Source organism: Saccostrea cucullata, unplaced genomic scaffold (genome assembly GCF_032062105.1).
Source record: "Saccostrea cucullata isolate Sc308-1 unplaced genomic scaffold, CSIRO_AGI_Scuc_v1 ctg3118, whole genome shotgun sequence".
NCBI lineage: Eukaryota > Metazoa > Mollusca > Bivalvia > Ostreida > Ostreidae > Saccostrea > Saccostrea cuccullata.
The window spans coordinates 91,068-117,576 of NW_026919211.1; the positions used below are offsets into that span (position 1 = coordinate 91,068).

General features: G+C 37.2%; 1 protein-coding gene and 1 pseudogene across 1 annotated transcript; one reads left to right on the forward strand and one right to left on the reverse strand.

Moving 5' to 3' along the window:
* Positions 1–4,520: 4,520 nt before the first annotated feature.
* On the reverse strand, positions 4,521–24,157 carry LOC134282424 (serine/arginine repetitive matrix protein 1-like). The gene is made up of 15 exons (XM_062764839.1): positions 24,092–24,157; positions 19,548–19,637; positions 18,998–19,120; positions 17,043–17,213; positions 16,559–16,656; positions 15,774–15,920; positions 14,701–14,862; positions 12,802–13,005; positions 12,346–12,415; positions 10,735–10,861; positions 10,336–10,417; positions 9,929–10,042; positions 7,804–9,433; positions 7,406–7,519; positions 4,521–5,310 (listed from the first exon to the last, which is right to left on the reverse strand). The coding sequence occupies exons 1-15, from the start codon at positions 24,113–24,115 to the stop codon at positions 5,239–5,241; spliced, it is 3,228 nt and encodes a 1,075-aa protein (XP_062620823.1). The 5' UTR covers positions 24,116–24,157; the 3' UTR covers positions 4,521–5,238.
* On the forward strand, positions 24,097–25,693 carry LOC134282434 (protein odr-4 homolog; annotated as a pseudogene).
* The last annotated feature ends 816 nt before the right edge of the window (positions 25,694–26,509 follow it).

Below are 26,509 nucleotides of genomic sequence, written 5' to 3' on the forward strand. Positions count from 1 at the left end.
AATATATATTAAACAAAATGTTAAAAGTTGCAATTGAATTTCAAATAAACATGATAAAAACGGATGTTATCTCATTTTGTGAAAAATATATTTATCTAAAATTTTACATTATATTTTTCAATTACAAATTTTTTTCCACTAGATATTTTTGTCATAAAAAAAATATAACATTGCATTTCTTACAATAGATTTTTTCATCGATGATGACGTATGACTGTTAAAAAATTTACATTGTTGAATTGTGTAACATTGTAAATAAACATGATACAAATTGAAAAAAATCTTCTGCATAAACTTTTATTAAAAGCTGAACCTTAAAATTTTACTTTTATTGTTCAGTTTATTGTCTTGAATTTTTTTTCTCACAGATATTTTTGTCATTTGTATAGAGATATAACATTGGCTTTTCGTTACAAAAGCGATTGCTTCATCTATGATGACTTATGACTGTAATAACAGTTATATGATAATGAACACTGATGCAATTATCCAGCAATAATATTGCTGAATTGACATTAAGTTGAAAAATGAATCAATTTGTGTTGTTGTTTCAATAATATTAAATGTTTGTACATATTATGTTATAGCCCTATGGCAATACGTATTTTGTTTTCATGCCTTTATTAAAAGTATTCTTGTATTTTGAGCTAGCTTTAGCCAAAGGTCAAAATGAGTTATTGTTAACACAATTTTCCACCGTCAAACTGCTGTCTGCCTGCATGCCCATCCATCTGTGAACTTTTCACAGAACTACTAGACCAATGTAAACCAAGCATGCTACAAAGTATTCTTAGATAAAGGGGATTCAAGATTGTTCTAATAAAGGATACCTTCTTCAGAAAGAGATCATTAAAAATTAGTTAAAATTATTTTTCTCTTTTTTAAAATTTTCTTCTCAAAAACCTCTGGGCCGGAAAAGATGAAACTTATAGGAAGCATCCCAAAGGTAGTGTAGACTAAAGTAGAAAGGGTGGGTTTACAATAAGCAATCAAAGTGTTCCATTGGTCATGTTGGTATGTAGGATAAAATTTGTTCAAAGTGTGACACCCAGGGATAGAATATTGCATGGCCACAATATGAGTCAAAGTAAATAATAGGGAAAAATCCTTAAGAACTCCTTTAGTTTAAGAAATTTTGGAGCATCCTCACTGAAGGTGGCAGTTTTGTAAACTCAGATCGTCACCAACAATTTGCGATAATTAAACTTTTCAAATGTTCAATCAACAGGTGGTAGGGATATGATGATCCATAAATTAGGTAAGCTGACGATTAAAAAGTTGAAGTCATCACGTTTTTCATAATGCTTTGCTGTTAAGTATGCTATTATTGATGGATTTTCTAGTAAGATATTATGAACCTGAAGTAAGATGTTTACTAAATTCATTAATTAAATATGCAACAGATGTGTCAGACTCTGTGGTATCTTTTATCTTAGCTCACTAGGCTTTATCATGTCGAGATATGAATGGACGCATTGATTGTTAACTGATAATACGTACGTCGTCGATATATGAAGGTCGAGTTGAATGTCACAAGTGCATTCAAAGAGCTCACCTGGGCTGAAAGCTCAAGTGGGCTTTTCTTAACACATTTTGTCTGTAGTCCGTCTCTCTGTCCGTCTGTGAGCTTTTTACATTTTCGACTTCTTCTCCAGATCATTTTTCCCAATTTTAATCAAACATACCACAAAGCATCCTTGGGTAGTGAATTAGGCAGTTTGTTCAAATGAAAGGTCACGCCAATTCAAAGGGAGATACTTGAGAATTAGTGAAAATTTGGTGACATGCTTCAAAAATCTTCGTGTCAAGAATCACTATGCCACGAAAGATGAAACTTATAGGAAAACATTCACGGGTAGTGTAGATTCAAGTTTGTTCAAATCATGGCCCCAGAGGTTAGGGCGGGGCCACAAGGGACGATCAAAGTTTTAAATAGTTGTAATGTTCCAATCATCACGGCCGGGAGGGGAGGGGCATAGACTTACAGGGTAAAAAAGGGAATAAAGAGGTCATAGTTCGTCAAAGAAATATACAGGAATCTTTATAAGTGTCGATTTAAGTATTCAGGTTTGCTCGAATAATAGTTCCCTCCCTTAGGTACAGTGATCAGGTGAGTGATGTGGCCCATGGGCGTTTTGTCCATGATGCTTTTGAATAAATCCTCCTTTGTATGAATTCAAAAATAGGCTTGCTAGAAATGGGAGCGCAAGTGGTACCCATGGAAATTCCAAAATATTGTTGGAAGATCTCATCTCCAAATTCTACATGAGAAACTCAAGCATTTGTCTTATATAAACTTCAGAGTACTTTGTACAATCAAAATATTTTAACAAATTGTAAATAATTTTGCAAGTAGTAATATATAACAAGGTATATGACTTGCTGTCATTTTGGAATTTACAGTTTATAGTGAGTTTGGAAACATGCACACATTGCCGTCAACTTTGCACCATCAATTTGGACTTTTGCTCCTCACTTTAACTATCAGTTTGATTTGCGGATATACTTTATTTTTTAGTTTTGATTTTTGATTCACATTTTACCTTCAATGTAAACTTTTGGTCAACATTTTTCTGTCAGTTTTAAGTTTTGTCCATATTTACGCGTCATTTTTGGTTTTGCTTATCACTTAACTATCAATCTGAAGTTTTTCTTTCACATTTTACTATCAGTATGTTTTGTTTTGGATAATGTATACTTCACTGTCAGTTTGGACTTTTTCTTCACATTTTGCTAACGGTTTTGTTTTGTGTTTTGGATATACATTATTGGACTTTTGCTTCACAATTTACTATTTGATTTATTTAAGGATATGCTTTATGGGCAATTTGACGTTTTGGTTTTTATTTTACCAAGTTTATTTTCCCGTTCTTCTGTCTATTTTTGCCAACATTGCTGAAAATGCAACGATATATATACGAGGTGTGATCAAAAGTTCGCGAGCTACCTCTACATCTACAAAACCACAATTCTGATCAGAATGAAATTTGGCCCAGGAGATCATAAACGTGTTCTATAAATAGCATATTATTGATAAATGTTCTGCTCCTTCTTTGTGACGTCACAATGTGAAAATGACGTGAATATGTGGATCACGTAAGCTTGTGACAAAATATGGTTGACTCAGTCGCACTCTAGCAATGAATGCTATAAAGTTAAGTGTATATCTTGGAAACAACTTTGCAATAGAATATGATTGTTTGCACACGGGTTATGAAGACAAAAGAATTGCCAGATGTTTAGTCATTAACTTCATTGTTTGTTTAAATGAAGGAATGGCGAAAGGGAGATGTTTAAATATCATGTTTGTTATGATGCCCAGTGAAAGCAAGACGGGGAAGAGATTTGTCCCTTGTTAAACAATCCGATTTGAAAGATCGGCAACTTGCAGTTTGAAATATACTAGTAGTTAAATATCTTAACAATATCATTTATTAAATCCCTCAATTATTATCCAGACATAAAAAGGTATTCATAATATCAACTTTGATTAAACGACGCTCCAACAAGACAAAGGATTCGTCCATGCTCATTCTGGAAAAGGATATCATTTTCCAACCACATTATTGTCAAGATTTGGGTATTTCTGATAAAGGGACTGTTTTTGTTATAAAAATAATAACTCGCATGATAAGAAAAACAAGAATCAGAAAATCATTTAGCTCCAACGACATAATGCTGCAGGGCATGTCAAGTGACAGCCTATATCATGTGATTCGCGCATGGGCAGAAAGATTGTAATTGGACAGAACTATGTAATAAAATTTCAACACTGGACCCCCTGTAATTTATAATTTTTAAGGAAGTTATTCAATTAGTTAGAGAACTTTTTGGTCACCCTGTATAGATAAAGAAACAGATGAATATCAAGATCATTACATTAACATTGAGCACGTGGAATAATCATAGATCACCCGTAGAGTGACATACCGATGAATAAAGATCATTCCAATAACATTGAACAAGTGAACAATATCAAGATCATTTTTGCTTAGTTATATTATGTCCTATTTATAAATTACATTACAAGTGTAATTTTTCTTATGAAATCTATTAGTGGTTCAAAATAACACATGCGAAAGATCACGCCTTGTAAAATGTTTTATTTCAATTTAATGTGACGTAAAAATTTAACGTTAAGTATTATTTTGTCACTTTTTTCCTCGCAATATAACTTTGCAACGTCATCTAACGTCGTTTGACGTCATCAGACAGCTCTTACATCTATCAACCTTGAATCTAAATTCACATTTAAGATTAATGAGCAATTAACAAGTGGAATGTAAAATCATAGATCATTTTGGGGGTCTTATAACAGGAATCAAGAGCCTTGCATTTTAAGTAGAAGGAAAACCTTATACAAATTATGTCCTATTTACTATAATCACTCATATCCAATTCATTTGTTTCCTCTGATAAAATCTTTCCTGTACAAATAAAAAATATATCAGTGTAAACAAATGAATAGCTACATGAAAAAAGATCTAATTACTCGCCAGAATTTAAATAATTCCAAGAGGTGTTTCTTCATGTTTATTTTTAAGATTTAAGCAATACAAGTCTACAAAATGAAAACCACTTCTCCACTCTCACACATTATAGTTAACAAGGTTATCAGCTAAAAATCACAAAATATCTACAGCTTTTCATAATAGACCAAACACGATTCTTTCAGCAGAATGACAAATCTTTCTCATGATAAAATAAGAATGAACAGACACAAGCAAAATGACTCTAAATGGATTCTTAAATCACTGATCAAGTCTGTAATATTGTTTAAATATTAATAAAAGAAATTTTCAGTAATAATGTATAACTCAATTGTGGTTAATCCCCACACAGTCAATGTCACATTTCATAACAAGAAAAAAAAATCACTTATGTTATCATGATTTTATGATGCAAGAAATTCAATTAATTATTCCTTTAATGTCATAGGATTTCCCCATTCACTGGGAATTTGACTTTATTTCAACCTGGGATTTTACCCTACATTAACAACTTCTCATTGTGACATCACTTTCCATAGTACATCACTATACAATGTGACATCACATTGTGACATTACTTTCAATTGTGACATCACTTTCAATTGTGACATCACTTTCTATTATGACATCATATGGTGACATCACTTCAGTCAGAGTCATCATCACTGCTGTCTGGCCCACTGCGACGTTTCATTGACTGTAGCGCCTTTTCTCGGAGTTGTCGTTCACGCTCCACTTCCTCTTTAGATTAGATCAACTGCAGTGCCCTCTCTCTTAATCGTTTCTCCAGGGCCTCCAGGTCTTCTTGGCTGTCCGAGTCCTGTGTATAAGATAAACACAGTAATAAACAATTCACTCATTCAGCCCCACTGACAAGTATAGTGGTCGTATTTATAGTGCCTTGTTTTCCCGATGACAGGTTAACTCACAGGTTTTCCCTTTAAATATGGCCTCCTGTATAACCCCCATCTACAATCAGATTCTAAATACCCATCCCCTATCTCTACAATAAAACTCACAACCCCAACTCCTGACAATCTGTATAGCCCATCTCTACAATCAGACCCTTTATACTTCTCCGTCCCACAATGCCTGACAAAGTGTAAAAATTCCCTATCCCCCCTAACTCCCCCCTCCCCCTTCTGACCTTATCACTCACCTCTCCTTCAGCCCCCCTCCTGACAATCTATATAACTCACCTCTCCTTCAGCCCCCTCCACTCCTGACAATCTATATAACTCACCTCTGCAGCTGACAATCCTCACCTCTCTTCACCCCCACCCCTCCTGACAATCTATATTCACCTCTCCTTCACCCCCCCCCCCTCCTGACAATCTATATAACTCACCTCTCCTCACCCCCCCCCCCTCCTGACAATCTGTATAACTCACCTCTCCTTCAGCCCCCTCCACTCCTACAATCATAAACACAACTATATAAATTTGACAATCTATATAACTCACCTCTTCACCCCCCCCCCCCACTCCTGACAATCTATATAACTCACCTCTCCTGACCCCCCCTCCTGACAATCTATATAACTCACCTCTCCTTCAGCCCCCCCCTCCTGACAATCTATATAACTCACCTCTCCTACCCCCCCCCTCCTGACAATCTATATAACTCACCTCTCCTTCACCCCCCCTCCCTGACAATCTGTATAACTCACCTCTCCTTCAGCCCCCTCCACTCCTGACAATCTATATCACTCACCTCTCCTTCACCCCCCCCCCCTCCTGACAATCTATATAACTCACCTCTCCTTCACCCCCCCCCACCTGACAATCTATATAACTCACCTCTCCTTCACCCCCCCCCCTCCTGACAATCTTTATAACTCACCTCTCCTTCACACCCCCCCCCCCCCTCCTGACAATCTATATAACTCACCTCTCCTTCACTCCCCCCTCCCTGACAATCTATATAACTCACCTCTCCTTCACCCCCCCTCCCTGACAATCTATATAACTCACCTCTCCTTCACCCCCCCCCCCTCCTGACAATCTGTATAACTCACCTCTCCTTCAGCCCCCTCCACTCCTGACAATCTATATAACTCACCTCTCCTTCAGCCCCCCCTCCTGACAATCTATATAACTCACCTCTCCTTCACCCCCCCCCTCCTGACAATCTGTATAAACACCCCCCCCACTCTATATAACTCACCTCTCCTTCACCCCCCCCCTCCTGACAATCTATATAACTCACCTCTCCTTCAGCCCCCCCCCTTCCTGACAATCTATATAACTCACCTCTCCTCCCCCCCCTCCTGACAATCTATATAACTCACCTCTCCTTCACCCCCCCCCTCCCCCCCCCTTCCTGACAATCTATATAACTCACCTCTCCTTCACCCCCCCCCCCCCCCTCCCTGACAATCTATATAACTCACCTCTCCTTCACCCCCCCCCCTCCTGACAATCTATATAACTCACCTCTCCTTCACCCCCCCTCCCTGATAGTCTATATAACTCACCTCTTCCCTCCTCCTGACAATCTATATAACTCACCTCTCCTTCACCCCCCCCCCCCTCCTGACAATCTTTACAACTCACCTCTCCTTCAGTGACAATCTATATAACTCACAACCCCCCCTCCCTGATAGTCTATATAACTCAACTCTTCATACAATCTGTATAACTCACCTTTTCACCCCCCCCCCTGACAATCTATATAACTCACCTCTCCTTACCCCCCCTTGACAATCTATATAACTCACCTCTCCTTAACAATCTGTATAACTCACCTCTCCTTACCCCCCCCCCCCCCCTGACAATCTATATAACACCTCTCCTTCAGCCCCCCCCCCCTCCTGACAATCTATATAACTCACCTCTCCTTCACCCCCCCCCTCCCTGACAATCTATATAACTCACCTCTTCTTCCCCCCATTCCTGACAATCTATATAACTCACCTCTCCTTCAGCCCCCTTCGGGTTGTTCTTCTTATGTTTGTGTTTCTTGTGCTTTTTATGTTTCTTGTGCTTCTTCTTTTCCTTCTTCTTTTTCTTCTTAGAAGTTTGAGATTCCTGTTCAATCAACAATTGAAAAATATATCCATCATGCAGTGAGCTCTTTTGACAAGAACATTCACATCACTGATGTAGATACAAAATCTGTCTCCTTTTGATACAATTTAAGTTGAAATTTCTTTTACTACTCATTAACAGTCAAAGAAATAAAAATATAATGCTGTAACCGTAAACATGAAGGGAAATATTAAATAATATAAATGCAGGGACATTTAGAATAAAAAATTGTGTACAAAGAGCCAATTGTGACATTTAACAAATAATAATTAATCCCCAATTACCTCAGATTCACTCCCAGAAGCCTCTTTTATCTCCGTTTTTCCCCTTTGTTGGGCCTCCCCTAGCTCCTCCTCCTTCCTGTCCTCTCGAGGCTTCACCATGACAACCCTCTTGTACCCCTCCTCCTCCATATAGGGGGTTCCCCTTTTATCCCCCCGCACGTCATCCTCCTCCCATCGTCCACCCATCACTCGACGCTCGTACATACTCTGCTCCTCTTTACCACGAGCCCTGAACTCTGAACTCTCACCTCTGACCTCAATGCCATAATCCCGGGATCTTTTGGATTGAGGGTAATTCTCTGATCCACTAAATCCTCGGTTCCTTTTGCCCCGGGGGGAATATGTCCTCTCTGGAGGTGGTGGGGACCTGGACCCTCGGGCCTCCGGGGAGCGCGACATCTTACGTCTGACTTGCGGTGATCTGGACCGCCTGGCAGGGGGTGACAGAGATTCCCTGTCCCGAGGTCGAGGGGAAGGAGAGGGTCGTCTTGACCTCTTCCATCGGTTTTCTTCTGAGGGGGATCTCCTCATTGAACGGGAGACTGGTGACCTGTCACGTCTTGATGTTTCCCTCTGTGTGGGTCGGTCAACAGGTGAGCGCCCACGGCCCATTGGTGGAGAAGACCTCCTGCGTGATGACCCGTCTCTTTCCCTTGGGGGTGGGGATGACCTTGTACGTTCCTTAGGGGGTGGGGATGACCTCCTACGTGATGACCCTTCCCGATCCTTTGGGGGTGGGGATGGTCTTCTATCTGGTACGCTGGAGTCAGAACTCTCACTTTCGCTGTCGTCTGATTCATCTCTCGGGGGAAGTTTTTTCCTTGGTTCAGGGGATGGTCGAGTTTCTCTCTTTGAGCTTCCTACAGGTCTCTTGCCTTCTCTTTCCCTGCCACGCATTCCCGGATCTTCACGTTGTATGCGAGATTTTAACTGAGCACCTTCCCTTTGTTGTTTTCTTGGAGGTGGTGATGGTGTTCCTGACTCCGAGTCAGAATCTTCACTTTCCTCTGGTTCTTTCTTGACTCGCTCCTTCCTGCCGACTGGAGACTGTTTACGTTTTCTGGCCGGTTCTGGTTTCAGCCTGTCCACCTGTTTTCTCTCCGAGGAAAGCTCCTTCACTCTTTTCTGTTTTGGAGATGATGCTTCACTAGATTCAGATTCTGACTCTGAAGACAAACTTTCACTCTCCTTTCTCTCCTTGCCAGGTGACCTCCTGACCTCAGGTGACCTCTCACGACCTTTCCTGACCTCAGATGACCTCTCACGACCCTTCCTGACTTCTGGTGACCTCTCACGACCTTTACGTTGTCTGACATCAGATTTACTTGACAAGGGCTCCCTTCTCTGCTGTGAATCCTCTCTGGCACTGCGCCAACCTTCAGGTGACCTTGAATCTCTTCTTGATGACCCACCAGGCTCCAGTCGTCTTGGAGGCGACCCTAGAGATTCCCTTCGTCTAGGGGGTGACCCCTCCGAGTCCATACGTCGTCTGTAGGGAGGGGAATCATGGGAATCCAACCTGCGTCGTGGGGACATGTTTCTGGGAGGGGATCGCTGTCGTCTGGATGGTGATCCCCAGCGCTGGGGAGGAGAGTAGCCCCGGGAATAACCATCTCTCCGGAACGGGCTCCTGGAAATAAAGAAAACATTGGAATCAGAGACACAAAATTACAAACAGTGAATTCTTTATCCTGCTGAATTGAAACAAATAATATATCAATTCCGAATTTATTCATGCTGAAAGTAACCTAGTGGATTTTGAGAGGAATAGAAAATGGGAAGCTACATACATAAATGCCTGACACTCTCTAACCAATAAGATCACTTCAGTATTCAAGGTATTCTCACCCTCACATCAATATTCAAGGTATTCTTACCCTCACACCAATATTTAAGGCATTCTCACCCTCACACTTATATTCAAGGTATTCTTACCCTTACACTTATATTTAAGGTATTCTTACCCTCACACCAATATTTAAGGTATTCTTACCCTCACACCAATATTTAAGGCATTCTCACCCTCACACTTATATTCAATATTTACACTTATATTTATATTCTTACCCTCACACCAATATTTAAGGTATTCTTACCCTCACACCAATATTTAAAGTATTCTCACCTTCTATTGTCGTAATATGGGGATGATCGTCTTCTGGGTCGCCTTGGTGATATATAGCGAGGTGAAGGTCGTCTGTATCGGACTGGACTAAATCGGCTGGGTGGAGGGGAGTATCTGAAACAGTTATACAATGATACATATAGGCAGACTTCTCTATACAGAGGTAGAATTAATTATATAGATATACATACTGACTTTAACATCTACATATATAATACAGAAATATCCGTCCATACAGATTTAAAGACAATCAATGTTTTAATATTTTTAACTTATCTAATCTTTCCCAAGTGAAATTTTTCATGTTAACATACAGGGTCTCCTTAGGGTAAAGGATTTTTTTTTCATCAGACACCAGTACATTTATCTGATTATTCTGACTTATGCGACACAACCCTTACACCTACCTCCTGCGTCCCACTGGGGAATATCTACGATCTCGTCCACGGGGGGACAATGGACTCCTACCTCTGTCTGGTCTCTTTCTCTCTAGAAAAACAAAGTGATCCATATAAATAAGTACTGGGACAGGAACATGTAATTATAGTACCTGGACACATTACTAAAGAATCAGAGGACAGTTTCAATCATACTATTAAGACAGTTTTAAAATAATTTAATTGAAAGACTGAAATGTTTAACAGTTATTTTATAAACCAACTACTCTATTCAGTTCACTAGTATTTTATATGACCGGACCACTCATTTAGTAGATTAAGTCAGTCGGGACGTGCTTTATTGTCAAATCCTTCACATGAAAAACATGGATACATGTAAATCTAGGATACGTAATGATGTATCATCACCTGGAGAGGCCTCGCTATCTGAAGACGAGGAGGACCCGCTGGACTCGACGTCATGTTTTCGGTATTGTCTCCTCTTCTGTACACCCCCCTTATCTGGAGAACTATCAGATCCACTCCTCTCTCCTTCCTGTCAGAATTTACACAGAGGTTAGGAAAGACATCAAGGTAAACGAGAGGCCCATGGGCCTTATAGGTCACCTGAGCATCATGCAACAACTTTCAAATGATTGAATTTGGTTCATGTTTTAAGCTAGATGCTATGGCATTCACAATTTTGAAAGAGGCACCATTGCTAATCATAACTATACACTTAGCAATTGTTTAGTTTGTTTACTTAATACCCATAAGCAGAGTAGGGAACCAAAAATGTAGGTCAACTAATCAGTAATATTCAGCAATAATCAGGAGTGCTCCTACCACAAATGAACCCCTGACCCTAGGTCTACACATTGCACAATTTTTGAAAAGGCACGCTTGCTTATCAAAAATGTTTGATTAATACCAAGGAGCAGATTTCAAACAATTCATTTTCAGTATATAAGTAGAGCCCCCCCCCCCCCCTTCCATTTTGGTATCCCTGACCCAGGGGCCTTGAAATTCACAATTCTGGAAGAAAAGCCAATCATAACTATATAAATAGTTCATCTGCTTATTACCCAGGAGTAGATAAAAAGATTTTCATAGATGTAATGTATTTTCACTATATAATCATTATAGAGCCACACCCTAACACCATAACCCCTGACCCTGGGGATATAAAATTCAAAATTTTGGTAGAAGCATTCTTGCTCATCATAAATATGTTCTTAATTAGGTAATGTAATACTCAGAAGCAGAGAAGAAGCTTTCAAAGAATAAATGCATTTTCACTATAAAATCAATAGAGCCCCGCCTTAACACCAGAACCCCTGACCCTGTGGCCATAAAATTTATAATTTTGGTAGAGGCACTCTTGCTCATCATAACTATGAACTAAATTAGTTTATTTAATACCCATGAGCAGAGAAGAAGATTTTCAAAGAATTAATGCATTTTCACTATAAAATCAATAGAGCCCCGCCCTAACACCAGAACCCCTGACCCTGGGGCAATGAATTTCACAATTTTGGTAGAGGACTCAATGCTGATTACAATCATACCAACAGTTTGACTGCTTGATGTCCTGGAGTAAAGAAGAAGTTTTTCAAAGATTGCAATAATTTTAGTGGTTTTTGCCCCACCCCCCAGGCCCCAGGGGGGCAGGGACCACGAAATTCACAATTTTTGTTCCCCTTCACCCATAGATGCTATATGCCAAAATTGGTTGAAATTGGTTCAGCAGTTTCAGAGAAGAAGCTAAAAATGTTTAAATGTTAACGCACGACGATGGATAAAACAAAATTACATACAGCTGACTGAAAATATTTATCTGGGAAGCTTGTTTAAATGTGATGGAGTATGAAACTTCACTGAAAATGTTAATCATGGACCATTGGTTTAAAGCTGAACATGACATGGTTATACTTAATCATAAACCAATGGTTAAAAGAAATGGCGTCTAAGAAAATACTCAAGACAAAGAGAGTGTCATTGTTAACCATGTATGACAAAGACAAAGTAAACTTCCCGTACCTTTGTTATTTTCTTCGTATTTGAAGGCGATGGTGACCTAGAACTGCCAGAACTGCTAGAGGATCGGGAACTGTAAACCAATCAGTAACATTATACAGAAGTCACTAAAAATAGCTCAGTAATATCGTACAGTACAACATGAGGAATCTACAATTATATACAGTAAAACAGTATATGTCTGGAATGTCATACATTACAACATTATAATTCCATCAGAAATATTTCTCAATATTTACATTTGTTTATGTCTTTCATACAATGATATCATATTTCTGTATTAATTTCAAACAGTTCAACATTATAAGTCAGTTAATTGTACCCTATTGTGAGGAAACTTCGACTTAAACCTAGTAGACTAAATCAAAAACTACAAGTATCAAAGGACAAAACTTAAGTGTTCACAACCTGAGCGAAGTCTGAAATGAAGGACAATAAAAAGAACATTGGCTGACTGACCTTGACTTCTGCCCTCGTTTCTTGGGACTTCGTTCAGCTGATCGACGCGGCTTTGCTGGACTCCTGCGTCGTGGTGATACACTTCTTCGCCGTGGTGATGACCTCCTGCGTGGGGAGGGTCGTCTGAATCGTCGCGGAGAACTGCGCCGTCTGTTCCAGGACCGACTCCTTGACCTTCGTCTGGCGGGGGAGCGACGTCGTGATCTTAAAATAGAACACAACAATGAGTCATTTAATTTTACATTTCAAGTTTCTGTTATACATTGGTTGAGATTTTTTAATTACATTTTTTTTAATTGAATAGTCTTATGGCTGATCTGGATTAGAAATCATTTATCTGCACCAAAAAATGTTCTTGGTTTGCTTACCACTGGTTTTCTATAAATACCAGCTGATAATGATAAAATCTTTTCCAGAAAATTAAAATTTTCTTGCTCCTGAATGGAGAATATACTGTTTGCAAGATAAAAGCTATTCTCTGAAATTTCCTGCTGTCACTTAGAGAGCTTGACACTGTAGGTATATAGGATATTTATAATACTCCATCCCCTATGGTGTTCAGATCTTTTATCATTAATTATTACAGAGGCAGACTTTAACTATTGCTTCAACTCATCAAGGGGTTTTTATACAACCAAATTCATACATGTTAACTCTTTTAACAATTATTATCATCTCCCGCCTACCGATTTAATATAAATCTACCGCTTTTAACACAGCTGCCTCTAAAGTATTTTTGGTTCGATGGGTATCCATTTTTAAGCCACTCTCATAAAATCTCGCTAGATATCGCGTGATTTGACTCGGAATCATACAAACGCTTTTTTTGTACATAGATTTCAAGCACGGATTTGACAACGACAACAACATAAGACTTCCAGTGATTACATTGGTTACGAAAAATTAATCAACATCCCTGCCATGAAAAAATTACAGCTTTTAAGAATGAGATGAAAACATTTGACATCGTCTTTAAAAGCAATATAACAACTTTATCAATAAAGTCAATAGAAATCACTTGATTGACCAAGCCATGTGGCACATCTCTACTTTCGTTTTCGATCATCGCAGGAAATCTGATTTATATTATGAAAGATACGAACTTGTTTTAGAATAATTAAACCATGCCATCATTTGTTTTGTTTAAAAACTGAATGAACATTCAGAATTATTGCTTCTAGGCTATTTCAGCAAAGATCACTCTTCAAAAGGCTAAGTAAAGCAGCCAATCCAAGCAAAATGATGAGCATGACAAATATTTGAATTTGTACAATTTATGTCAAACTTAAGGTGTTTCTGTCTTCTTCTTTGCTGTTGATATTTAAGATTAATTAGTGTAGGTACCTGATTTCATTTAAGGCTTATAATATACATGTATATTCCACAAAGATATCGATAATCCAAGCGTTAAACAACACGCACTATATATACCGCTTTTGAGGTCTGAATCTCCCTCTTTTTCATCACAGTAGGTTAACATGTATGCCAAATTTGCTATGTTCTTTTAACAATTATTATCATTAACTAATAATATAAATCTAATTGTAACACATCATTAGATTTGGTTAAAGATTTCTATTTGTATAACATAACTTGCCTACGCCACAGAGAGTTACGTCAAAATTATCTTACTCCAATTGACGTTACATTTAAAATATGCTAAATTTGAAGCCTTTTTCCAGAGGAAAAATTATCTCATTGTCTCCACTGAAATTAAATTATAAGGAATGAAGCTTATTTCAACTTATGTTATACAATATAACATAATTTGGGGCAGTAAATGATTTTTTATAAACCGCTTGCTTAAAGTAAGATTGATTATGCAAGGTTTCCCATATTTCACCAATCTTACATAAATAATTTAATACAAGATAGTATTGTTGAACTGCGTCTTCTTACCTTGACCTAGATCTGCGTCGGCGACGGTCAGCAGAGCGACTCCTATGACGACTGTGTGACCTACTTCTAGATCGACTGGAGGACTTTTTCTTCTGCTCTTCCTTGTCTGTCTTTACCTCCTTCTTTTCTTCTGTCCCATTCTGATTTACCACATCGTTACCACTATAAGACGGTAAAAATACGACTATATATACGGTCACGGATCAAAGATGCTTAGAATTAAGAAACCACAAGGCAGAAAATCAAAGGCCTGAAGGGCCTGCAAGTTGACTAGCTCTTGAGAGTCAATTGAGCTTTTTCATACATCTGGGCACCATACCTTAATATATTCAGTTTATATTGCATCTTAAGAGATTGTTATATGTCTGTCCATGTGTTCATAAATAAATGTATATTGCTTTTCCTTTATATATACAGGTTGGCACTAATGGGCTTCTGTATTATTTTGACTGGATTCTATAATGAATTTCAGCACATTAGCTGAAGTGGTCAGTGTTATGGGATAATTAGGTTAAAGATTCCCACAGCAAATCTTGATTCTAAAAATAGATTTTCAACAACAACTAGCTGCAGCTAATGAGAGCAGCAGGTGTTTGTGTTAAACACAACAAACGGTAATTACAATTCAGATGGGAAGAGAATATTTTTGCCTAACATGCAAAAACATATATTGAACCATTAATTTACATTACAGGTTTGTAATCAAAAATTTCTTTAAAAGCATGAAGGCATAAATAACGTTACAGTATGAAATTTTATACAGTTTTTACCTCTTAAGTTTATACAATCACTCAAACCAAAGCATTTTTTGCCAGAACTATTATAAAAAACCTTGATGAATGTGTGTTAAATTTTACAGCTCTGAAACGGCTATGTCGACAGGGAGTAGCTTGCAATTCAAAAAGCCACGTAACTATTTAGGTGAGAATGATCTTACTAAGTTTTGACCCCTGTAGAGGATTCGTCATGTTTCTGGCATGATGTATACATGTGTTAGTGAGGTGACCTATATATATATATATGGATATATTTTGAAGTGGTGACCTCTATATATATAGATGTGGTGACCTTACTTGGTTTTGACCTCTGTGGAGGACTCGTCAGGTTTCTGGGGAGATCCTGACTTCCTGTCGGGGGTCGGACTCTTCTCTTTCTTCGGAGATTTTGTCGGGGAGGGCTCTCTTTTTCTCTTGGGACTCTTACTTCTAGATCTTGACCTCCTTAAAAATCAGAAGTATTCATCTTTAAGTCATTTCTCTTTGTTTAATTATGTCACCCTATACCCTATCTCCCTCTCTCTATCTCAGTGTTAACCTTCCCCTGCTCTTTTTTCCTTCTGTCTCTCTTCCCCTTTTACTCCCTCTCATCTCTCTACTTTGTTTACCTTCTCTTTCCCCCTCTCTCTTTTTCCTCCCTTCTCTCTCTCTTTCTTTCTCTGCAGTGTGTACCGTCCCTGCCTCTTCTCCTGCTCTTTTACCTTCTCTCTTTCTTTCTCCCCTCTCTCTCTTCCCCCCTTTCTCTCTCTCTCTCTTTCTCTGCATTGCTTACCTTCTCTGCCTCTTTTCCTGCTCTTTTACCTTCTCTTCTCCCCTTTCTCTCTCTCTCTCTTCACCCCATCTCATCTCTCTACTTTGTTTACCTTCTCTTTCCCCCCTTTCTCTCTCTCTTCACCCCTATCTCATCTCTCTACTTTGTTTACCTTCTCTTTCTCTCTTTCCTCCCTTTCCCTCTCTCTTTTTCCTCCCCTCTCTCTCTCTCTTAACCCCATCTCATCTCTCTACTTTGTTTACCTTCTCTCTCTCTTTCCCCCTCTTTCTTTTTCCTCCCCTCTCTCTATCTCTTTCTCTGTATTGCTTACCTTCTCTGCCTCTTCTCCTGCTCCTCTTGTTCACGTAGAGTCTCACGAATCTGTTCCTCGTGTTTCTTTAAGTTTGCCTGAATCCTTTCCTGCTCCGCCTGCAATATTCAATGAAATATTTATTTTCAAAGATTCAGTTTAATTGCTAAAAGTTGAAGAGAAAACCAGGAAAATGAAATCATCCCCCCCCTCAAAACTTTTCCATAATACAATGGAATCCTAAATGTATCTTGAAATAAATATTCACATCCAACACACATTTTCCTTGTAAAATGTGAGAAATCTTAGACATTCAAAATACCATGAAACATAAAGGGGGTAAAAGAATATAAAGCATATTTTGGTGTCAGAAATGCTGAACGCCAAGGAAGTGCAACGTCATAAGCGAAAATCAATAATCACGCTCACATTGAACAGTTTTTACAATGGCTCTTTCGTTGACTGTAGCTTACACAAAGGATGATACATGGGTTTTTTGCCTGACCTTTTTTCGTTTGATTTCCTCCTTCTTCTGCTCTACAAACTTGGCGGGGATGCCCCCGATGTTTTCCTGAGCGCTACACAGGTGTTCCCAGAGTTCTCCCAGGAAAATTCGCGCGTTCTTCGGGTTCAGGAATCCCGTCAGGTTGATCTGCATTTCCTTCGGGTCGGGGAACTGTAAAGACAGGGGAAGTAACCACATCAACAGCTATACAGACATGGGGCTTGACTGGCGTAAGCCAGAATGTACTTACCCTAGGTAACTTTTAACCAAACCTATATCACAGTTTTGTATAACACACAGTATTACAAACCTTCCTTTTAATAAACTTTTAGATATATTCATATGTCATCCTTTTCATACTTTGCTAATGTTCAAAAAGATAAAAAAAACTTCAAAATACTTTCCAAGTTCTGATTTTCAAGTTCCACTAAATTTTACACCAGGCAGAGGAACTTGATGAATTTGCTTTTCACAAAATTACAATACAAACAACAAATACATATAGCTCAAAACAAACTGGGAAACATGTAACCCTAGTTTGGCGTAATTTGCAATGATTTGGGACTCCACGGAGACAGGCTGACCAATGACCCTTCAGTTGACATTTCCGTCTATTAAAACATCCTCGTAAGGTGGAAAATTCCATCACTTCCGTCTTCCAATTGCTGATTTTCTTCCTTGATAATCCAAGTCTCTGAAACGTTTATATGTATACACAGTACAGCCCCCTCAGCAAGCGTCCATCTAACACTGATGTGCTGGAATAAAAAGTCACCCATAAGCCTTCATATTCAGGAGTGGCCATGGAGGTTTATTTCACGTCTTACATTTTGATTTTATCACCATTATATATAATTTAAGAGTGTTTTTTTCCTAGTCTCTCTCTCTTTTATCTTTTTTTAAATCTAACCTCTATCCTCTTCTTTTCCTGGTCACAAGGGTTTCCACCCAACACAAAACGCTGCAGTAGTTATTCATTAAATGAAACAACACCCCCCCCCCACTCCCTCACATTTGCATCCCGAAATTCTACCTATTCTTACTTTTAATCCCTTTAAAATGTTCTTTTGAAATCAATACATGTAACTTTAAATCCACCTGACCCTGTTTAATTTTTATCCCAAAAAAAGATATATTGTATACAATATCACAAACACAATTCCTTTCTCAGTTTTTAAAAGAGATGTCATGTCAGATTTTGCTGAAGTTATATCTGAAATATTTCCAAAGGGGTACAACTCTATCTGGATAGCTGTACTACACAGAGTTATCTGCCCATGATGAGAAGTGAGGCATACTTAACTTGTGTCAGACAAACTTGACGGCGCTCCTCCTGTATAGAATTTTAATGTCGACTTTATCCTCCTGTTTACAATTATAATGTCGGCTTTATGATGGAGGGACAGAGAATCAAAGCTGTGTCAGTGGAAGGAATAATCAAAAGTGTAAGTCAGCCAATCAAATTCAACATACATGTCATCCAATCAAATTCAAATATTTTCATCCAATCAAATTCAAATATTTTCATCCAATCAAAATTAAATATTTTCATTCAAATTTTCATTGAATCATTTCATACAATTGAATTTACTGTGAATGTAGAAAATGTCTGCTCTGAAGGATTTTATAACATTCCTTGGCAAAAGTAATGTTATTTGTAATAAATTTCTTAAGATTTGGATTGCCATATCTTTCGATTACAACATATTTTATAACAGAAGCCAGACAGTTTCACAGACACCAAGTTGTCTGAGAATATCAATAAACAAATACATATTCATATTTTTACCATAAAATCTAATATATCATAAGAGATAAAAGCTTCAGAAAAGCATACTTAGTAAAATCTCTTTCGTGCTTTAAAACTTCACCAACAAACCAATTCAAAACCTGCTTGAAATATTACATTTTTTTTTGCTTGCCATATTACGATAGAAATGTTAGAAAAGTTTTACCCTGGGCTCTAACTGGTTGTAGACAAATTCTACAAGGACGTCGTCTTCGATGCCCAGCAGTTCTGTGATTCTCTGAGCTATCCAGGGCTTGATCGTGTCCAAGTTAACTTTAGACATGTCAACCTGTAAAGGCAATTCAATTAACATTTACATTGTAATTCAGGCTACAACACAAAAGTAAGACCACAGTTCTTTACCGGAACATGAATATGGTCACAATAATCACTTTCTTTTCCATGACAACAGAGATGTTACTATTAATATGTAACATGGCAAGAGAAATAACTCTAGTTCATATATATATTAACTTATCTCCCCTTATCTTAAGGAGCTAGATCCTCTTCATGCAAAATTCAGTTTTAGTTTATAAATGCTGAATAAAAACACACGTTTAGCAAGTACATGCTCTAAAATTATTTTCTAGATTGCCTGATTTAGAAGCTTCTTAAATTCTCATTTTAAAAATGGCCCCTTCTTATTAAAATTAAACAACATGGTCTGGTGATGATGATTTGTTATTTTTCTGATTTCTAGAACCACAGAAACAAACCTTTTGTTCCAGTCCATCGTTGAACTTCATGGACTTCATTAATTTTTTCTTTTTGTCGCTGAACCGATTGTCCTGGTCGGCTGTCGTGCCCTACAAATACAGTCAGACATCAGATTGATTACCCACACCCGAATGTCACCATTTCACATAGACGCACCTAATGTCACCTGCAGTTTGAAGAGTCTAATCAAAATTAAAACTGAATAAGTATCAAGTATCTGTGCTTGCCCTAACAGCTGCATCCCCAGCTTATTAATGCTTCTTTGAGAATAACTTTGCTTTTAGTTTAGGTCTTACCAGCTCCCAAGAAAACATGCTTAAATGTAGTGTCGCTGAAGGCAACTTCAATATCAATGTAATCATGTGATCAACTCATGTCCGTAAGTTTAAAGTAAAAATTGTTATGACTAGCAAACTTTGTAAGGTACTAGTCCTTAAAAAATGAAATTTATGAAAAAAGAATTTTATTGTTTATTTGTTGAAAAAATTGACAAAAGATATTTATCAACGAAGCGTGTGTGGCGCATGTCTAAGGGCAATAAAGTGAAACAAAACACGAAACCTCGATAAAGCGTTTTCAAAAACATTGTGATCACATAAGGGAGGACAAAGACGTGACCATACAGGTTAGATTTCTACGAAAGTTGAAAACAACATTTTGATATTTATTTACATCCACATGCTTCCACCTGATGTGTGGACACATATATCTCATTGAATTTATTGATAAAATTTTAATCTTGATTTGTATTATTCTTTTTATATATTATATTGCGGACTTAGAATAGTTTGCGGAACAGGTGGAAGCCCATATGGTAGCAATGTCCATGACTTTTAAGGTGCAAAAAAAGTTTTTTATGTCCATTGTGTACAGTATGACCACTGTCAATGTAATCATGTGATCAATCATATAAGAGTTTAAAGTACAAGGTTTTATGCCTTTTTAGTTTTAAACGATTTATTTAGAACTTCACTTAAAAAATGAAATTTATGAAAAAAGAATTTTAAAACAATTTGTAGAATATAAGGCCCTAGGTACCAGTTTGTTAATTTTACCTGAAATTTATCAACTTTCCAGTGATTATATTTGCCACTTTTAACACAAAAGAAAATGAAACACACACAAATTTTGCAAGAGGCACCATTGCGAATTTTTATCAAAGGGCAGATATCAAAACATTAATTCATTTTTTTGCAATAAAATGTATGTAAAATGTGTCTTGTGTTTTTATTTTTTACCTGAGACTGTTTGTTTATTCAGCCAGACTGTTATCACAGTCATGACACGTGAGAAATTATCTATTTTGAACACACTGTGTACAGGTAAACTAGTAGAGACAATAGCATGAATAAGGCCAGCATTTTTTATGTTTAGATTTGGTCAATTAATGGAACATGTACCCATTATGTTTATCGTCTTCAAATTAGGAGAAGGAAATAAAATTTTTTTTGATAAATCGATTATTAACATTGGTACTTGTTGATAAAAACATTTTAATTGAGATGTATTTGTCTTTACTTTTTGAAGATAGGCGAATATTTTATAAACACATAAGTGGTGGCTACAAATAGTACATAGCAATTTACATTAATAATTTCTTAGTTTATCACGTACCAGTTAAAAACGCCATGCCAATTACATAAATTTTGTGCATTTGTTGATCAAAATATATTTCAAAATATCTTCATTTCTTTAATATGTGTTATATGAAATTGTCCATGTTTGGCTTTACTTAAAATTTACTTGATGCCTAAAATTATAATTCCTATCAAAACCTTCTACACCAAAACAGTAAATTTAACAGTTGGAAATTTAATAGGGACTGGTTAAGATATGATTCCAAATTGGGCATGATGTTTTGTGACATTGTATTTCGGCCAATGTAAAATAATTTTTCTGAGGTTACAAGCATTACAAATGAATACGTATATGAACAGGTGTATATATTTGTAAAATAAATTGATTTTTTTTAATATAAAGATTTTTTTTAATTCTACATATATAATTTACCAACAATTTTTTAAAAGATTTTTTTTCTATATTCTACATATATAATTTAGAATCAAAGGATAAATAAATAATAAAAAAAAAAAAACACAATAAACCTTATTCTACATAAAATACTAAATTTTTTTCTTTTCTATTAATTAGGTGACAATAGTCACTCTGCAATATGCAAAAGCAAATCTGCTGAAAACACGGGCACTTACAAAATGCCCTCTCCAAGAGGAAAATGCAATTATACAGTTACTTTGCTGAAATGAATACATAATTATCTTCCCATCATGTCAATTTGTGCAACAAAGTAGTAAGCATTTTCATTTTCTTTTCAAAAATTAAACGTAAATTTGTATCAATCTGAATCTTCAATTAAAATTTTACACTTAAATTTAAGCAAAACTAATTTTTTGTTTATTATTTTTAGGGAAGTGCGAGCTTCGTAAATTTGAAATGTTGATTCCCATACAAATTGAGAGTAATAGCAGTGAAGGAAAAAAAGTGTTTTATGTGATTTTTTTCGTAGAACATTCAAAACTGTATTCAGTGTAATGTTAGATGAGTCTACAGAAAAAAAATCCTGGCCTTAAATTTGTAATTAGATCATTAGCATATTAACCTGGGGCAAAGGTCAGTTGCAAATGCAGAGGCAATTTCTTCAGAGTTGATAGGTTTGCTTAAGGATAAGGGATTAGACTTGGATAGGTTAGCTGCTCCTGTCAGCACTGCAGACTGTGAACGAGGTTTCAGCCGGCAAAACCTAATCAAGACTGATGTGAGAAACTCCATAAAATTCACAATTTTGAAAACCTTAGAGGCACACTCCAGCAAATCATAAAATGAACTTAATTTGTTTATTTAATAAAGGAGCAAATCCAGGAAGATTTCTCAAAGAACTTTCAGTGACTGTGATTTTGATGTGAAGTATACAGTCTAATAGACTAGTGCTCCCAACATCTTTTAAGGGAATGACAGTGCTGTGACTTGTATGCTGGTGCATAAACTTTCACAATTTTGTGTAAATGTAGTGCTTTATTTATGATGTTATAAAATGCATACCACTGTATCTGTTACATGTATGATATTTATTTAATATCCAGGATCCACAGAAAAATATTATAAAACATGCAACTTGTTATTTTTTCAGGAATATTGTGGTTGGATATAGCACTATAACCCCTGAAACATAGGGCCATGATTAAAATGACCACAATTTTGAATGTTATAGTAGATATGATATGATATATGGCACAATAAAAATGAATACAGTTTGTATATGTTGGCATGATCAAGAATGATTTTAAATATTGCATTAATTTTAGTGGTTTTGGCCCCAAGTGGCGAAAAAGATTTTTAGTCCAGTGGGAGCCCTGGACACAGATTGTGAAATGCAAGATTTGTCTTCCTTTGTTTTCCTAGATTTTTGCCAAATTTGGTTGAAATTGGTTGCTGTGTTTCACTTAGAAGAAATGAAAATGTTCAAAGTATGATTATAAATGAACATTTGACACACTGTTTTCTTCACACAAAGTAAGTCAATCGGATAGAAATTAGGTCACTTTGAGATGAACCCTACTTTTGTTTTCGGTGACCTAACGAAATTTCATTAAAATGCTTATTTTATCAAAAACAAGTGTGTAACATGTCTAAGGGCAATAAAGTGAAACAAAACATCAAAATGCCATCAAAACTAATTATTTCAAAAACAGACATAATCACATAAGGGAGGTCACATAAGCGCAACGACTCATGGACTTCCGAGGATAAATACAGGTTACTTTGTAATTCTATGTCAAGTTGGGTGCTCGCAACAGCACAACATTTTGATATTTATTTACATCTCTTTTTTGCCATGAGACGACGCGACTGTACGTTGATGAGTATTTCATTGAAAAAACTGAAGTAAAATAAATAATCTTGACTTATTATTTTCAGTTTTGAAGATTATCAATTTGTTGACTTCCAAGAACCGCTTTAACCGGCCCCAAGAACAGGTTGGGACCAATGGCCCATATGGGATATAATATCCCAAATGGGCTATAAACATGATAAATTTACAGTGCAAAAATTGAAAATTTTTATTTCGGCAATATATATATCATAATTCCGCATCAAAACACTGAAGAAAGGAATAACTCTTGGTAAGCAAGTTTTTCTGCAACCATACTGTTTTTGAGATTGATCCCCAAGAAGTTAAGGAACTTCCGAGCGATCAATCTCCTAAACAATGGGCATACAGAAAAACTCGTCAACCAAAAGATATTCCTTTTTAAGTGTGATATTTATTGCCAAAATAAAAATTTTCAATTTTTGCACTGTAATTTTATAGCCCATTTGGGATATTATATCCCAAATGGGCTATTATATCCTATTTGGGCGATTGGTCCCAACCTGCAGAAAGGAAATCCTGTAGGATATTTGATCTGCTAGTTGCTTTAATGGCACCCATTTTCCATAAAATATAATGACACTGTGTATGCATACGATTAAATTCAACTTGTTGCTTAAATATTTGCTGCAGTTAATCAATCAAAAAGTAAAAAACCTTAAAAAACCCTGCATCAGTCATCTTCCACGCTCCAAAATGGCCACCGACTATAACCCACAATGCACTTCACCGGTAGTTCCTAGACCACGTGTGCACTTTCATTTTCGATGACGACGCAGAATGGGTAGAACAGTTGTAGCAGATGAGCAGTCACAGAACTATATATACGAGGTTCTAAAGACTGGAAAATGGGGTATAGGCTTGATTATTGGACAGATGACGTCACAGAAGGACTTTGCCGTGAAATTGATCCGCACACCGGAACCAGCAGAAGATGAATGCAGCGAAGAGCAAGAATCGGCAACCCCATCAAAAAAGAGGAGAAAAAGTAAACCCGAGAGTCTCGCCAGCATTGATGAACAGTGGATTGCATTGCACGCGAAACAGGTCACGCGAATGTTGCTGGGAGGTATTGACGTAATTGGACTGTTTGTTGTAGCTCCCCCCAAAATGATGCAAGCAGCTCAAGCTAAACTGAGACAGATTCTGTTTGCCATACAAAAAGTTCTGAAAAGGACATTTCCAATGGAGGATGACAATAACATCACTGAGCGAATTCTTCTTCAGGTTTGTTCAGAAACCAAAAAATACACTTGTCGTTCGCTGGACGTATCCAACCCTAAAAGCGACCTACGACCCGCGGAATGGAAAGTGCAGACAACGGGTGAAAGCTGGTGCAAGCTCCAGTCCTGTGTCAGTGTGAACATCCACATTCACATCCCTAAGAAAAACCAAGATCAGATGTTCTTTAAGCGGATTCAGAGTGCCATCTTGCCGTATTGTCAGCGTATTCGAGACGGCGTGGTTCTAATCGACAACCAGTTACGCGTCGGTCAGGACTTATTAGATCCTCCCCAGCTTGAGGGGCGGAGGAGCAAGACCAAGGAACGAAACGCAGTCACAAAGAGGCTGAAGGAGGTAACGTTCCTGACCCAACTAGAATCGAGTATTGCTACGGCTCCAATCATTGAAGATTGCTGTTCACGCATGACCATCAAAGGCTGTATTAATTGTCGAGCTTTTGTTCACTCAAAGTCAACTGTAGACGAAGCAACACGTGCCATAAAATCTGACTTTATCCGGAGTTTGATCAGCCGTTGCGAGTTACTCAGTGAAGATATTGATGTAGTGGAAGAGGACACCAGTGTTAAAGAACTTTATGATACCCCAATTAGAGTGTTCGGAAGCTTGCCATCATCACCCATTGAATTCTGTGACTATGTATTTCAGGATGAAAAAATTGAAGAAGTTATTGAGAGAATAAAAGAATTGCTGGATGTTTCGGTTACAGAGGATGACCTAGATTTATCGAGTGAAAAAGTGGCCACAGAAGACGATTGGTCAAAAGCCAAGAATTCTCAAGAAGAAAAGTTAACAAGTGAGGTGGAGTCGGGGGCCCACATACGGGATATTCCCATCGGGGCCATCCTAGGGGTGATAGTGTTGATTCTAGCTGTTGTGTTGTATACAGTTATTTCCTAAGACGTCAATCTTCAATATCATTGTTTAATACAACTGGGAACCATAATTGTTTTAAATCTTGGCATATTTTGATCATTTATTTTTCAGCATTGAAATTAAAAGTGATTAAATGTGTCATAATAGAAGGGTTTGATTTTATTGCAGCAGTTAATTATAATGAATTCACCATGCCAGAATTTAACAAAACTATAGGGCCTAATGCAAGATGCTGATGCTATGGTACAATATATATTAACCCAGGCTCTCTCCCTCCCCCTGCCATACATTTCTTTCCATTTACAAATTAAAATATCAGAGAAATTTTCTCTATTACATGTATGATTAATGATGGGAGTTGCCTCCCATTGCACAGTGTCTGAGTGATTAGGGCATTTGCTCTATAGACATGATAGAGATGTAGAGTTGACATGGTTGAGGAGTTAAATCCTTACATCGCAGGTTCAAATCCAAATACATGACCTTGGTGATAGGTACATTTAATTGAGATGAGGCAGAAAAAATTAAGGTTCTGTATTGCAATCATTGCTGGCATGAAATTGATTCCTCAGTGCTACTCTATGGCCCAGAGTGCTAAAGATACATGTAGGTCTAAAATTTGCAGCCCTCCATAAGCAAGTTCTGGCATCCTAATATGAGGGAAAATTCTAGAAAACAACAATTTGAACAATCAACAGTGAAACTACAGTCAACTTTGACAGGATTTTAATGGCTTTGGGAATTTAATACTTAGTCCTTGTTGAATTGTTCACAAGCAGAAGTTTTATTCTGCTTAAAGACTCACATATAAATTATATAAAAATTTAATATAATTTCAAAATTAACAGTCAAGAAAATAAATGAATGGCCTGCAACATTCCTCTGAAGATTCAGCAAATTATTTTAATTCTATTTCCAGTGTTGGGCTGTTAATTGTCTCTTTTTCTTAAGCTTTAA